Source organism: Alosa sapidissima, chromosome 11 (assembly GCF_018492685.1).
Source record: "Alosa sapidissima isolate fAloSap1 chromosome 11, fAloSap1.pri, whole genome shotgun sequence".
In the NCBI taxonomy this organism is placed as follows: domain Eukaryota; kingdom Metazoa; phylum Chordata; class Actinopteri; order Clupeiformes; family Clupeidae; genus Alosa; species Alosa sapidissima.
The window spans coordinates 5,155,793-5,171,053 of record NC_055967.1 but is presented as its reverse complement, the minus strand read 5'-3'; the positions used below and the strand labels follow the sequence as shown (position 1 = coordinate 5,171,053).

The 15,261-nt window shown below is 41.9% G+C and overlaps 3 protein-coding genes across 3 annotated transcripts; 2 read left to right on the top strand and 1 right to left on the bottom strand.

Moving 5' to 3' along the window:
• synm (synemin, intermediate filament protein) lies at positions 1-10,043 on the bottom strand. Its single transcript, XM_042109995.1, has 4 exons — positions 9,113-10,043; positions 7,145-7,269; positions 4,598-4,668; positions 1-4,425 (listed from the first exon to the last, which is right to left on the bottom strand). Exons 1-4 carry the CDS (start codon positions 9,908-9,910, stop codon positions 2,312-2,314), a joined length of 3,108 nt encoding a protein of 1,035 aa, XP_041965929.1. The 5' UTR covers positions 9,911-10,043; the 3' UTR covers positions 1-2,311.
• A 1,827-nt stretch (positions 10,044-11,870) lies between these two features.
• Positions 11,871-12,811, top strand: LOC121724092 (pyroglutamyl-peptidase 1-like; the record flags this gene model as incomplete). The annotated part of the gene is made up of 2 exons (XM_042110441.1): positions 11,871-12,109; positions 12,305-12,811. Coding segments are annotated over 2 exons (468 nt in total), but the record flags the coding sequence as incomplete, so codon positions are not given.
• A 7-nt stretch (positions 12,812-12,818) lies between these two features.
• Positions 12,819-15,146, top strand: LOC121724271 (pyroglutamyl-peptidase 1-like). The gene is made up of 5 exons (XM_042110708.1): positions 12,819-12,945; positions 13,123-13,175; positions 13,451-13,567; positions 13,800-14,026; positions 14,225-15,146. The coding sequence occupies exons 1-5, from the start codon at positions 12,912-12,914 to the stop codon at positions 14,451-14,453; spliced, it is 660 nt and encodes a 219-aa protein (XP_041966642.1). The 5' UTR covers positions 12,819-12,911; the 3' UTR covers positions 14,454-15,146.
• Positions 15,147-15,261: the final 115 nt, after the last annotated feature.

The window sequence follows — 15,261 nt, the reverse complement described above, 5'->3', positions numbered from 1 at the left end:
TGCACTGAAAGTTACATTTTAATAGTGTGTTTTAATAGATTCTGTTTTTTGCAAGATGGACCAACAAAAGTGTGTGTCCTGCAGCACGTGGACAGAGAAGCTGTCGTAATGAGGCCAAATTCATAAGAAATCCCTTTCTCAAGTCAAATCAAGTCAAATCAAAGTATCTGTTTGGAGACCCAAATATCTTGTGTAACATTTGCCAAGTGAACAGAAGCATTGCATAATTGTCACAATTGCAAAGAATTCTTCTGATTCTCAGAATGCTGAAATGAAGTGCTCAGTAAAGCTTACAGGTGAATCAGATGGAAATGCCTTTCCTTACAAGGTTTCTCAAAGCTAGATAAAACTCTCCAAACATTCCTACCCTGTATAACACAATACAAATAAAGACATATTTTGAATATTAGAAACACAGAGGTAATATGAGGCGTGTTACAAGGCCAAGAGTGAATGTTAAGCAAATTAACTGAATTTGTGAAGACATTCATTTCAACAAACAATTCAATAAATGTGACATTACATTGCACATTAATTAGACTTTATAATGTCAATAACATTGCATCTAGTATCAGTGAGACAACATTTCATGAATGTATCACCAAAATCTCACATTTCAATAATTGTTTGAATTAAGTTGTCTGATTCAGATGGTCGTTCCACAATAAACTTTCACGACCATTATGACAGTTAGCACACCTGCCAGATGTCTCAAACTCGGCTGTGTCATTAAAGTCTTAAGCTGACATTTCATCTGGCAAGGTTAACCCTAAATACTAGGAGAGATCAAAGACAGTTGCTGTTAGAATTGACAAATTAGTATCAGCCAGTTTTGGTTTCATGACATGAGCAGATCAGGTTAACTTTTACAAGTCTTACTTCATCTATGCAGCACTTAAAACTTAAACCTTGTTAAAATATTCAACAATTTAATTACAAACCTGCAGTTCCAATAATCTAATGCTAGTGATGAGAGTGAAAACTGAATAGTTACACAGCTGAGAGATCTGAAGACTACAACGGCCAAAACCTCCCCCTTGAATTCTAACATGCACTCATCTCTCCCACTGTCTGGCTCTTTCTCCACATACACTGGTACTAAGCTGATACTAGTGTCTAAAAATAGCAGGCAGTCATTACACCTCTTTACCTCAGGTGAAGGTGAGCCGCCGCAACTAAGGCTGCTCCAGTACAATCACAGACAACCAAGCAGATCATCACTTGACTAAAAACACATCCACATGCATACTCATAACTCCCATCAGCTCTGCAGCAATATTCCAATTCCAACGTTTTTATCCAAAGAATTTAATATTCTGCTACTTTCCTGTTCCATTTCCTGCTCCTTACCCCCAAATCCCCAACCCAAACTCTCTCCTTCTGGTGTCTGTGCCTGCAAGCGCATAAAAGAACATCATTTTGAAAACGTAGGATGGCTGGATTAGTGCTCGCCCATGTAATGGTATTTAAAGATTAAAGGATCTGTGTGCGAAACAGGAAAGGATAGACTGGCAAGTTTACTAGCTGAAAACCATGACACAATGATGATTGCAATGACAGTTAATATGCAGTTACCATTAGTAAACTTCTGGCTTTTATGGAGATGAATGTTAAATTCTGTTGATGGATTCCTTGCCTTCTTCCTTGTATCTATTTGTGTGAAGCTGATTACAAACACACAATCACTTCACCTATGCACCTACATTTAATGACATTCATCAGTGGCATCGATCAGCCAAAAAAACCTAGTAGTCATTATACCATCCTTGTCTAAACACATTTCTTTGCCTTATCCCTCTAGAGTCCAGAATGGTTAGTCCCACACTGTGAACATCCACCTTTTTTGTTAATGCTATGATAACTAAGTGGTGGGGGCAAATCTGGTGGTTTCTGGTTTCTAATTTGCACGTCATCCGTTTAAGACTAATGGAATGGAAAATATATTTTAAGTCAATCTATTAGATTCAAGATCCTTTTGCAAAAGAGCTAAGCTTAGTAGTCTAAGTTAGTATAAAAATATATATCGTAGCATCCAAGAAAACCTCAAGTTTGAAACAAAAGAGGTTGGCTTCATTTGCTAAGCAGTTATAGTATCATAAAATAACTTGAACTACTTAATATTGCAAGATGCTCATTGTTTATCACCACAATTGATGTAAGTGGTGCCTTACTTGTAAGTGATGTAGACCAAGATGTAAACCACTGCATCTTAGCTATGGTGTGAATCATTCATTATTACAAACACCAACAATGTTTGGAGATTCTTCTCTCCCTTCACCTCAACATGTCTGTGGCACTTGATGTTTTTAAACTAGTCTTGCTCTGTGCTGTCTAGAAAGACAGTAGCCACTTTTTTCTCTTGCGAGACTTTTAGTTTGGGGCCATATGCTCCTGTTATCTCATCATCGCCAGCCTCCTCCCGCTGCAGTAGACCTTGGATATCAATGCCACCAGCACCTGCTAAGCCTGAGTTGGCATCCATCTGGAAAGTGAAGGTCGTCTCATTTGGACCCAGTTTGATGTGCCTCTCCGTCTTGCTGATCCCACTGATGATGTCCTCCTCATCTCTGGCCTCCCCACGCTCGGTCGCCCAGGGCATGCCCTGTGTTGTGACTTCCTGCTTGGACACCTTCATGGTGTATCCTCCCTGTGCCCCGCCACTAAAGGCCTTCTGGAGCTCAGGGTTTGACCGCAGGGCAGCCATTATCTGCTCTTCAGACATGTCATCACTCTCCTCACCCAGAAGTCCAGAATTTTCCAGGGATTGAGTGACATTGAGCTCAGCCACAATAGTTGTGGTTCCATTGTCTGACCTCTGTTGCACTTGTTTGATGTCCACAGATACGTTGTCGGCACCTTGAAGTTCAGCCTGCGTGAGGCGAGACAGCTCCTCCTTCAGAGGTCCGGACATCGTGCCTTGGAGTTTCTCTAAGGCTCCTTTCAACTGTTCCTTTGGATCCAGTGTTTCCTCCTTCAAAATCCCAAGCACTGATTCCTGCACCATGGGTGAGACACGGACCTCCTCCTCGATAATGCACTCTGGGATGTTGTCTCTAACATATGAGCGCACATTCTCCTCATATATCTCCTCTGGCTCGTCTCTGAAACTGTCACTGTCTTCTGAGAAGTGTTTTTTCACGGGGAAAGCTCCCTCCTGGTAGTACCTTTCATCTGACAGATCATCCACTACTCCATAATGTCCATAGGATCCGAAACCACCTTCTTCCTCCGATAAGTTGTCCTCTGGTGTGGACACAAAATACTCTTGGGATTCCTGATCTTGGGTAGAGTACGGAGTCCCCATGTCTGTTGAACTTTCCTGAATTCGAACTGATCCATTCCTCTCGTATTCTGTCTCCTTCGTTGGTGCCTTTATGGCCTCTCCACTCATCTGAGGTTGCTTGTCAGCCTGGTGCACATTCTCCACCTCTTCAATTTGGTAGGACATTGAGGAAGTTTGAAAGAATTCTGGGTTTGACACTATTTCAGCTTCCTCGTCACTTGGGATCTCAACAGGCTCCTCAATGATCTTGATGTTTACCGTCTTATTTTCCATGCTTTCTCCCTCCTTCAGTCCCAGGCCAAGAAGGTTCTGGATCATGCTTCCTGTTGAGGTTCCCTTAATGTCCTCCAAAGACACTGTCGTCACCCCTCTTCTCAGGAGCTCCTCCAGTGCAGAGTCCTGTGACAAATCCACATCCTCTTGCACCTTGGACTCAAGAATAATCTGTGTCTTAGTTGTCCCGTCATCCTCTTCAGTTTTCTCCACATGGTAAGTCATCTTCGAGTCAGGCTTAGAGAGATCCACACCCAACCCAGCTGGCTTCATGACATTCTCAATGATCTCCTCCATCAGGGCTGTATCCAATACTTTCTTTTCACTTGTTGTACTCTTGGTCTCTGTATGACTTCTTTCATTCTGGTCTTTGCCATCTGCCATTTTGCCTTGTCCTCTCAAATCTGCTTTGTTGTCCTTCTGTTTTTCCAGGCTGTCAAATGTCTTCGGCAAAGGCGGCTCAACTCTCACAGTTTTCTGCTCCGTGGAAAGTGAAGCAGGCATTTGATCATAGGAACCTTCTGTAACCTTCACACTCTTCTCTTGAACCACTTCCCTCTTTCTCTCGACACTTGGGGCACTTGGTTTGGAGGCGCGTGCAGAGGCGGCCGTGGCTGTGGCAGCTGCCTGTGAAGCTTTGGTAAAAGCGACCATGTCCCGTCTGCCTGCTGGACTTTGATGGGCACGGGCAGAGACGCTGATCGGGACGACACGTGAGGCACTTTTGGACTCAGTCTTGGACAGAGTTGCTGTTCTCACACCGGTTATGGGCTCCATGTATCTCTCAATGCCAGTTAACTGGAATGGGGACCTGATGTCAAGCCTGCCCATGGCTTTTGGAGTGTGAGGGTGAGAAGGCATCTTGATATCTGGAAAGCACAATAATAACACACATGTATATTGACACTTCTCATTTTTAAGATATTGAAGACACATTTGTTTTGCTCCAGGGTAAACTTGATATAAACAAGAGTAATTAAATGGACAATTACAAAGCTAAAGAAGACAAGTGGGGGGATTAATCTTTAATCCAAACAATACCTATTATTCTTTCTCTTGAGTGATGATCAGACCACATTTGGGCATGTCTCCCTTCTCCTTCCAAGAGAGCCCTAGGAAGGAAAAAAACGTAAGGTAAACACAAAGCGCTAGGCTAAATTCACTCAAAGGTCATGTGAAGTTGACTTGTGTTGTGGTGCTTTCCTAACATAAAACTGAGCTCATTTCACCTCTCGGGGGGATTCTGACCACTTTGCTCTGCCATCACAAATCCACAGATTACCCTTAGCGCCAGATGACAATGAAACGACACACCGAACCCATATACCTGCTCATCAACAAAACGAATCAAAGATCAGCCACAACACCCGACTCTAATCATAGCACAATGAAAGAAACCAGAATGAAGTCTGCTATCTGATCACCTACCTTAACAATTCACTGCTGTGTGTTTGTCTAGCGTATGGAAGAAGCAATGAAACACAAAAAGTTGGGAGCACTTTGTTGAGCCCAGAGCCAGTGTGTCTGTCCCCTGTGAGTCTGCTGAAAGACCGAACTAAAAATAACAGCCAGAATGCACTCCTGTCTGTTTTCTTTATGGATTAGAGTGCTGTGGTCTGACATACACACATACACACACGGAAAGACTCAGTGGCTTTTGCAGGACGTCTCTGAAAATGACATTTAACCTTGACTAAACATCCCACAGAAGGCATTTTGCAGAAATGCTTGCTAAGGAAACAGAAAAGAAAAACAGAGTCTACACAAGGCTGAGGAATTATTTAAGACTGAAAACACTAAATTAAACAAGGATGATATTACTAGTGTAACACAATGAAAACGACATAACTCTTCCATTACTGATCCTCTGCAGGTGAGAGCTGGGTAGGCCTTTGATGTGAGAGGACTACACCCACCGTATCAAATGAAATGTGAGTACTGATTTGTTTTTGCAAATGCACAACTCAGGCATCTCTTGGTGCTGGTTCTACACGAGTGTAGTAACTCTATCTAAAAACTATGAAGCAGGAACGTTGCCTATACATACACCTGAAAAGGAGGTGTTTGAAAATATTAGTTGGATACAGTGCACTGTATGCTATGTCTTTGATCTGTATGCAGAACATATTTCAGGAAGTAATAAAGTCACTTTTGGTTTTAACATCTAAATGACATTGATTAACCCCAACGTGGTGTAAGATTCACAAAAGAGTTTATTTTACTGAAGAAAAGGAAGCGGGAGAGCAGGTTCAGTGACCCTGTAGACCCAGTTGTCCGGAGTTAAAATCACTAAAAATACATTCCAAAGGCAACAGTGCGTCCTGGCAGAGCTGTGGGAAAGAACTGCCATGGCATTCACATAGCATTCGCACATGTCTTTATTTTGATAAAAATAATTGTTTTTCCTCCCTCTTTTTTCTTGTCAATGCTTAATGCGACATTTAGACATTCAGATATATAATTACCACAAAAAGATATTGTTGACTTGCAGTATGATTCAGTGAATAAATTAATTAATTAATTCATCTTCACAAGCAAAGGCGAGGTTGAAATTTTTTGTAACATTATGCTGTGTGTTAAATTACAGTTTTGCAGCCATATATGTTAACCATATATCGTATTGTTATTTACCATATAAATGTGCTTCCATTTTGAATTACTACACTAATCCGTTTTTGTTAATATCACAAACATGCACTATTTCAACTGAGATTACTAAATTGGAAATACAACGAACCAGCTGACACGTGCTTTGGACAAATAATAAATGCATCTCTGTGATTCAGCATTTCTTAAGTGCCTGTGCCATCGCCAGAGGAGAGCTGTGGGTAGCTTTTAGCACGTCCTTGTCACTGAGGCAGCAGTGATGTGGATATAAATATTTAATCTCAGTGAAAGCATGAGGGCAAACACTCTGTTTAGTATTTCAGAACACATAGGGTGCTGGTTACTCTCACACGGCTAAAACAGGCGGTGTGAATGTCTGTCTCTGTCTTGATTTTGGCATTTCTATTGTGGAGAATGTGGACCTGGAAAAGCTTACAGTACTGAAGCCCTTCTTAGCGCTAGAGGACATTCCCTATTGACTTTGGGGGGTAGTGTACCCGTCATGACACTTTTGAACCTTTTTCCAATTAGGGTTGATCAAATAACCCATTCTGACTGATCCTGAGTTTGACTTACTTCAAAGGGATAGTGCCCCCCAAATTAGATGTCAGTAATAGTATGAAAACACTTTAATAGTATGAAACTGCATGTACTGTACTGTATGTCGTGTACTGGATTTATACTTCTACTCTCCTCCTCCTAAAGCACAGTCCTTTTACAAGAGACACTAACTTTCGTTCTCTACTGTGACAGTTGCGTTGTTGAGCCCCCCACTTCATTGTGCTCTCTAACCATTTTGATGATTATGGGGGTTGCACTGGCCGATTTTGATTATTGGAGGGGGCCCATATTTTACACCTCATTATTCACAATTCACTTTTGAATTCACACATTAATGTAGTGATAACCTTTCACCTTCCTTTCCCACAGAGGATGATGTGATGGCTGAATAGTACCACATAAACCTTAACTAGGCTGTACCTGTAGGCAGCTACCTCCAGACCAAGGTCCATCTTGACCTTCAGAAGATTCTGGTGATCCTGCAACTTCCCAGACATGGCATCGGCAAGCATAACCCGCTCGTGCTCCAATTCATCAATAATCACCTGGACAGAACATAAAAGGTTAGAGCCGTTATGTCTCCCTCTTCAATGGCACAAGGTTGTTATGAACTTTTATTCTCTGTCTTTCCATTAAGCTATTTAACATAATCAATTCAATGCACATTGTAATAGAATAATGTTAGCCCATGATAGCTAACTTAGTAATGTTAGTTACACCACTCCGTGCAACACCACTAATTTTTTTAAATATAGTTGTCAGATTAATGTGTTGCTACCTATCACAGATTTCTCCAATTTGTAGTGGATGCACACATTGAGAGATGATGCAGTTGTGTTATCTGGATAATCTGTAAAATCATGTCATCATCATTACTGTGTGTAAAATGACAGAATGAACAAAAGGGTGTAGGCCTTCACATCCATTTGCCCATTTCATTTCAACACGTTACAATTTTGCTTTGGCACGGTCTAACAAGTGTGTATTTTGGGCAGGGCTCTTCATATGGAACACCTGTTCGAAGACTCCAACAACAACCCCCCCCACACACACACACACACACACACACACACACCCACGCCCACCCTTGGGACTCTCACTGCTCAGTTGACGGAAGTGAATGGTTAACTGGACACGGGCCAGCTGGCAGCATCATGGGTGATCCTCACAATGCCTCAGTCGTAGATAACTGTCATTAGGACTGGCAAACTCTCTTCTTTACACAGTGTCTAGCCTTGAAAATCCTCTCCTGCTGCCAACAGTAGACTTGCATCGAGATTACTTATGCAGATTAGGTTGTGTGTGTGTGTGTGTGTGTGTGTGTGTGTGTGTGTACGTGTGTGATTTTAATATAAATGTGCACACTGTTGCACATGTTATGACAAATGTTGTTTAATCAATAAGCAAACCAAAGAAATAATTTGTAGCTGCTGATCCTTGTTCTTTGAATGGAATGGCTTTGCCAGAGAGATTTGTAACAAGGCAATTAAACTGGTTTAGGCTAACTGCCCTACTGACAGATATAATACATCTAAACGTCTCTATGTCGCCCAATAAATTCAGAATTCTTGTTTCACTGTAATTTTTACCATCACTAATATGTGATCATATTAGCACATCAGAGCATGAAGCTTTTTTGTGGATGACCCAGTGAGACCTGGGAGAGAGAGAGACCTTCCGGAGAGTGACTTTGTCTGTCTCCAGGGGCTGGACAGGAACAGGTGGAAGGGACACAGATTAGGCTACTTTCCAGTAGCACTGCAAACCCCTTCCAAGCAAGGGGCTACACAAGTGCACGTGTCTCATGTATCAAACCTCAAAGTCAGTCATCACTGAATGGATATCCATCTCACCATTTCACCATTGGCCTATTACATAACAAGCTATTTATATTGGTTCAGACATTTTATATTAGAAATACTGCACATTAGTACTGAGTACTAGATAGATTTTGAAATAGAAATGTCAGCTTTACATAATCCTGTTTTTTCATTCGTTTTTTTTATTATTTTGCTTTGTTCCTCTGTTTACAGTAAGTGCTGTATGAAATAAATCAATATATTTCTAAGAATACAATAAAATATCCCTCAATATCCAATTACAAAAAAACGTTTAAAATCCTCTCCATCTGTCGCCATGTAGGCTAATGCAAATCTCGCTGCACATGAGTAATATTGTTCTCTTGGTCCTGAAGTGGGTGTGGCACAGCAAAGGCATGAGTGAAGACTGTTATGTTGACTAGCAGCAGGCGAGTACAGTATGTTGTAGGCTACCTTAGAGGAAGAATGCTACTCTGCTCCGTTGCAGACTACTAACAATTTTCCATATCCCCAAATTTGTGCAACAGTTTTTCATGCATTGAAACCTACAATAGCACAGTTGGCTCACCTGATACTGGTTGACATCCGCCCGGAATTTTTCTTGCATGTTCATCAGCTGATCCTCCAGGTGTATTTGTATTTGGCCATGTCTATCAAGTTCTGCCCGTAGCTTATTCAGTTCCGACACGTACTGCATTTTTTCCCGTCCCATGTCCTCCAGTCTCGCCTGATCTGCTTTGATGGACTGCTCCATCTCTTCCACCCTGATTCGGTACATGTCGTACGTGTCCACCCAACTTTCGGACAAAGAGCGTGCGTATAGCTCAACCTCTTCCATTGAAGGCGCTGGGGGGCCATGGTATGTTTGGGTAACGACAGGTACAATTCTTGAGTGAGCTTGGCTTCGCATATGGGCGATTTCTTGACTGTGAGCATCTTCCAGAAACCTATATTCATTCTCTAGCTCAATCAAGCGTGCCTCCAGGGCGGCGTTAGTATTGTGCGCTTGATGCAGCTCCTTCTCCCAACTTTTAAGTTCCCCACCAATACCTTTGCTTACTGCCGTCTCCTCTGAGCAAAGAGCTTTAACCATATGGAACTCCTGCCGCAGCTTTTCTCTTTCCATCTCTGCCTTAGACTTCTCGAAGGCGAGCTGTTCCACCATTCTTCGCATTTGTCGCAACTCTGCCATGTGTTGATGTTCCCATTGTGCGGGCCTGTCCTGCCTGATGCTGTTTATTTCCACGATAAGGCGGGCATTTTCTTGTTCCAGTTGCTTCGCTCTTGACAGGTACTGGCTGAGCCTGCTGTTAAGCTCCTGAAGTTGGCCCTTTTCGTTGTCAAACGTCCTCCGAAAATGAAGCATTTTGTCGATGAAAGACACTCTCTAATTTCCAAATGCAGGTCCTTTCTATTGACTAACCCTGTGCAAGTGTTCTCCGGGCGTTAGTGAGCAGTAGTGGGATGGAGGAGGGTTGCCTCTGCCTTGACAAGTGCAGGAGGAAGGCGGGCGTATATCTGCTCAGACGTCCCATTCAACTGTCACAGTCAAGGTCTAAAAAACAGCTCCTCGACTTCCTGATGGGATGGCTCTCCCAAGTGGAGAAATGTTGACAATGCAGTATCGGGAATAGCCTAGAGACACAGTTCATTTTTGAGAAGTTTTCATACGTTCTCATCTAAGGCGGACTGTTTATTTTACATAGGAAGTGCGCACTTTTGGGTAAGGCCAGGTCAGGTGTAGTGCTAAAATAATAGGTGGGTAAACTTTGAATTCTGTGATTTCGGTGAGGTGAACTGCGCCATGGGGTATCGGATTTTTAGAACATTAGGCATTTAGAACATGTGTTTAATGATGGTGGAGGTTATTGTCCATTGTTTTAACAATAGGCCTACCAGTGTTATTATGGTCCCTAGAGTGTTGGGTGTAGATATGTGGATTATATGGTGTGAGTTTTGAATGTTAAGTTGCAATTGGTGAATGAACTCTTTTGAGAGGTGAATAAACTCTATTTCTAGCCTCCACATATAAAGCACCTAGGCCTACTTTCTTTTTTCTGTGGACATGTTTACGTAGGCTAAATGTGGGCTAATCTAGATGGGTTCCCTCAATGTAAACAAACAAGGCGATGCAATTATAATGAAACCTGGCGAAGAAAAAAATAGATGTACCGCAGAGCAGGCCTATATGATTCTAACTGTCTTATGCATTATCCACACTCAATTCTCACTGGTATCTGCTAGACAACAAGTACCAAAACATAATTAGTTCATAGATTTCACATGTAAAATTCATTTTATACAACCCCACCCCCATCTTGCCTGTTCATAATTCTGAGAAATTCTTGAATTGTGTGCATGTGTGCGTGTACACGTTTATGTTTATGTGTGTGGGTGTGTGTGTGTGCGTGCTTGTGTGTTTGCCTGCGTATGTGTGTTTGTGCATGTGCATGCATGCGTACATATGTCTACTGTGTGAGTATGTGTCATACGTATGATTACTGTGATTGTATGTGTGTGCGTGTGTATCTGTTTATGCACATGTGTGCACATGGAATGGGTTAACATGACCCCTGGAGGCAAACATGGCATTGCATTCGGAGGGTGTCATAATGATCCTACACTTTCAATTTCGTGCAGTTTTGACCATGTCAGCCAGAGATATTGTGATGAAAACACCTAATTTTTTGCTTTTTAATTTTTAACTAGGTGGCGCTATACATGAAATAAGTGGTAATGGGATGGGTTGACATGCCCCCTTAAGACCAACATACAAAAAAAGGTGGACCTCCTAGGCCCTACGGTTCTCGAGATATTCACATATAGATAGTCTCCGGCCACCTACAGGCCAGTTGGTGTATAGTAACATAAATTAATTTATTGTGTGGCCCCCCATGAACGGAATTCCACGAAACTTGGCGTGCATTCAGAGGGTGTCATAATGATCCTACACTTCCAATTCCGTGCAGTTTTGACTATGTTAGGTCACAGATACCTGCGATTACAACACCTCGTTTTTACTTTTTTGTGTTTAACTAGGTGGCGGAATACATGAAATGAGTGGTTATGGAATGGGTTGACATGGCCCCTTGAGATCAACATACAAAAAGTGGTCCTCCTAAACCCTACGGTTCTCGAGATATTCGCAGAAAACTGTGTCTGCCCTACCCTCCTTTCGGGGGGTGCAGTCCAGCGGGGGGGGTTCCATGCTATCCATATGGGGTTACATGCCCACCAAGTTTCGTCTACCCCGGTCTTTCAGTGTCCCGGAAATCCTTGACGGAAATTTGGACATGCGAAAAAGAAAAAAAATCTGACTAAACCTATATGACCGCCGCTTCGCTGTTCATTTAGGAATAGCCCCTGGGTCTAAAGCCATCACTCTGGAGCAGACGGGGAAGAATTATGGTTATGTAAACAGAGATGTGTGTGGCCAGTGTCCCCTCGATCATTGCTGTGTTGAGGGAGGTGTAGACAAACTCGACTCCATCATAAATATGAGATCCCTTACAAAGAAGCTAAGAGCAAAGGGACTGGATGTAATCTACTCAAAGGATGCTGGGAGGTGTAGTATTCATTCGGTGATTCCTACTGAGAACATATTTTAACTGTAAATCATGATGACTATGATTTACATAATCCCATGATATTATGGTTGTGTACTTGGAGTTTAATGATTTTATTACCTACCTACCCACCTTTTGATATAAGTACACAACACACAGCACATAATATCACACTGTGCCATCTCTTGATCAAGGTACCTGTGTGATTTCACCTACTACTGGTCTCTTCACTGTGGGAGAGGCAGGGCTGCATTCATCCATGTTCCGGCCTCGGGCAGTCTGGCCACCCCGGACAATCTGGTGTCCCAGCTGTGCGCCATCAACCAGGCCATGCTGAGGGAGCTAAGGGCCCTGTCCGATAACACAGTGGAAAGCACTACCGATCAGTCAGCACCCGAGGAAGGTTCTCAGCACCTAATATAGCATTTTCAAACCTCACTGCTGTAACTGTTTTGTGTTAAAGCATACCATCTGAACTATAGGACGGGAGGAAGGCAGAAATTACAAGAGAAAATGTCTACCAGACAAGGCTTTTTTTTTTTTTTTATCAAATTGTTAAAAGTTACTGTGACAGATACACAGCTGGAATCAGTTTCTGCATTCTTAGTCTCTTCTTAGTCGCTTCGCTGCGCGGCGGTCATAATAATCTCACTGTTGCATTGTATGGTTTAGTGCTTTCCTCGGGACTTGCGCAGTGTGCAACTAAGAGCTATCGTAAAAATAGCCTTGAAGGATGGGCTGTGTAGAACGGGGTTGGTTTGCTGCACTCGGTCAAAACGTTAACTCGTTGGGACTGCTGCGATGGGTTCATTTGGTGAAACAATAGTTGTGACAGGTAAGCTTTCAAGTGACATTTAGGCCTACTGACTAAGTAACAATAAATCACATTCGTTATGTTAGGGTAGGCTACGGAATAGCCTACCGTGTGAGCGTCAGATGTGCGAATAAAACATAATGTGTGTCTAAAGAAATGTATGTTATGTCAGACAAAGGAGTTGTGTCTTTTTCTCAGGGTTTGGCCCTTTTGGTCAGCACTTGGTAAACCACAGTTGGACTGCGGCACAGGTAGGTTACCGTGCATGGAGTAGCCTAGTTTTTCATTTCAGACAAACAGACATAAGGTTAAAGTTGAATCCCAACTGTACTTGACCTAATTTCAGCTGATGATGTAGCCTTACAGCATTTGCACATAAGTTGTCCTGATATAAAAGTCTACTCTGCTCTCACCCAAACACATTTTAGTCTCAGAACATATAATGTAAATCAAAATGATAGAGCATTGTGGAGCTGCAGAATGTGATTTTTGCCAAAATAACGGCAATGTCATCTCCTCTTTGTAGGGTTTAAAAGCTGAGGGCCTAGAGGAGGTTATTGAGATTTATATAAAAGAGATTCCAGTGAGCTATTCCAGCGCAAAGCAGATCTTGTCGGGAATCTGGGAGAAAGTTCAACCAGAGGTAATAACTCAGAATAAGGTAGGGCAGGCTATAGCAAACTATATGTCTCTTATGGTGTAATGCACTGTTAATAAGGGAAGAGACAGCATGATTATGCCTACAATAAAGTAGTTTGATAGTTAAGATTAGACAAAGTAAAAAAAAAAACATAGATTTCAAATTATTTGCATCATATTTGAAATGGGATAGATACAATAACATCCTTTGTCTCCATGTGTTATGTTATTAACAGTTCGCTGTTCATTTAGGAATAGCCCCTGGGTCTAAAGCCATCACTCTGGAGCAGACGGGGAAGAATTATGGTTATGTAAACAGAGATGTGTGTGGCCAGTGTCCCCTCGATCACTGCTGTGTTGAGGGAGGTGTAGACAAACTCGACTCCATCATAAATATGAGATCCCTTACAAAGAAGCTAAGAGCAAAGGGACTGGATGTAATCTACTCAAAGGATGCTGGGAGGTGTAGTATTCATTCGGTGATTCCTACTGAGAACATAGCTTAACTGTAAATCATGATGACTATGATTTACATAATCCCATGATATTATGGTTGTGTACTTGGAGTTTAATGATTTTATTACCTACCTACCCACCTTTTGATATAAGTACACAACACACAGCACATAATATCACACTGTGGCATCTCTTGATCAATCAGGTACCTGTGTGATTTCACCTACTACTGGTCTCTTCACTGTGGGAGAGGCAGGGCTGCATTCATCCATGTTCCGGCCTCGGGCAGTCTGGCCACCCCGGACAATCTGGTGCCCCAGCTGTGCGCCATCATCCAGGCCATGCTGAGGGAGCTAAGGGCCCTGTCCGATAACACAGTGGAAAGCACTACCGATCAGTCAGCACCCGAGGAAGGTTCTCAGCACCTAATATAGCATTTTCAAACCTCACTGCTGTAACTGTTTTGTGTTAAAGCATACCATCTGAACTATAGGACGGGAGGAAGGCAGAAATTACAAGAGAAAATGTCTACCAGACAAGGCTTTTTTTTTTTTTTATCAAATTGTTAAAAGTTACTGTGACAGATACACAGCTGGAATCAGTTTCTGCATTCTTAGTCTCTTCCTGTTCACTTAATAGCCAGACTACTGGATATAATTCACATTGGAATGGTCAAATGCATCAATACTTTTTCAGAATAAAAATCTTTACTTTAAGTTCATCTAGGCGCTTGAATCTTATCATCATATTGATAACAAATTGACAGTTGAGGCCTTGTTAACTTGTCTGATAAGTAAAGAGGAGGCAGCACTGTCAGGTAGAGTCATAGTGGTGTCCTACAGAAGCGTTTGAACTCACTCATGATGGTAACCGTGCAATTCAAAGGTTCAAATGTGATCAACAGTGTGGCATTGAATGCATGTGCCGGTTATATCTGACGACAAAGCAAACTGGCTGTAATGTTTTTCTATCAGTAATTATAATCAATAGTTGTAGTTTTATTCATGAATTGGTTTCGTGTTGTATTCTTTTTAAGTTATCTTTACAGTATGTGTGTCTTGTAATTGTGAGAAAGTGTAGATGTACTGTATGTAGAAAGTGTAAATGAATGTTTCAATAGTCTTGGTTAGAACCAAATGTGTTTCTTAATGTAAAAACAAACAAACAAACAAACAGCTGATTATGTTTCTTAATGTCTGCAATAAGATGCCATCCTAGAGAGTTTGTTTGTATTGTTTTATC

Bases quoted from the DNA above. Each gene is read 5' to 3' on its own strand.
- synm (XM_042109995.1), bottom strand. From the start codon at position 9,910: ATGCTTCATTTTCGGAGGACGTTTGACAACGAAAAGGGCCAACTTCAG. The intron at 7,270-9,112 runs GTGAGCCAACTG...TGTTCTGTCCAG, and splicing joins CGGATGTCAACCAGTATCAG to GTGATTATTGATGAATTGGA. The intron at 4,669-7,144 runs GTACAGCCTAGT...TTTCCTTCCTAG, and splicing joins CTGGAGGTAGCTGCCTACAG to GGCTCTCTTGGAAGGAGAAG.
- LOC121724271 (XM_042110708.1), top strand. From the start codon at position 12,912: ATGGGTTCATTTGGTGAAACAATAGTTGTGACAG. The intron at 13,176-13,450 runs GTAGGTTACCGT...TCCTCTTTGTAG, and splicing joins ACAGTTGGACTGCGGCACAG to GGTTTAAAAGCTGAGGGCCT. The intron at 13,568-13,799 runs GTAATAACTCAG...TGTTATTAACAG, and splicing joins GGGAGAAAGTTCAACCAGAG to TTCGCTGTTCATTTAGGAAT.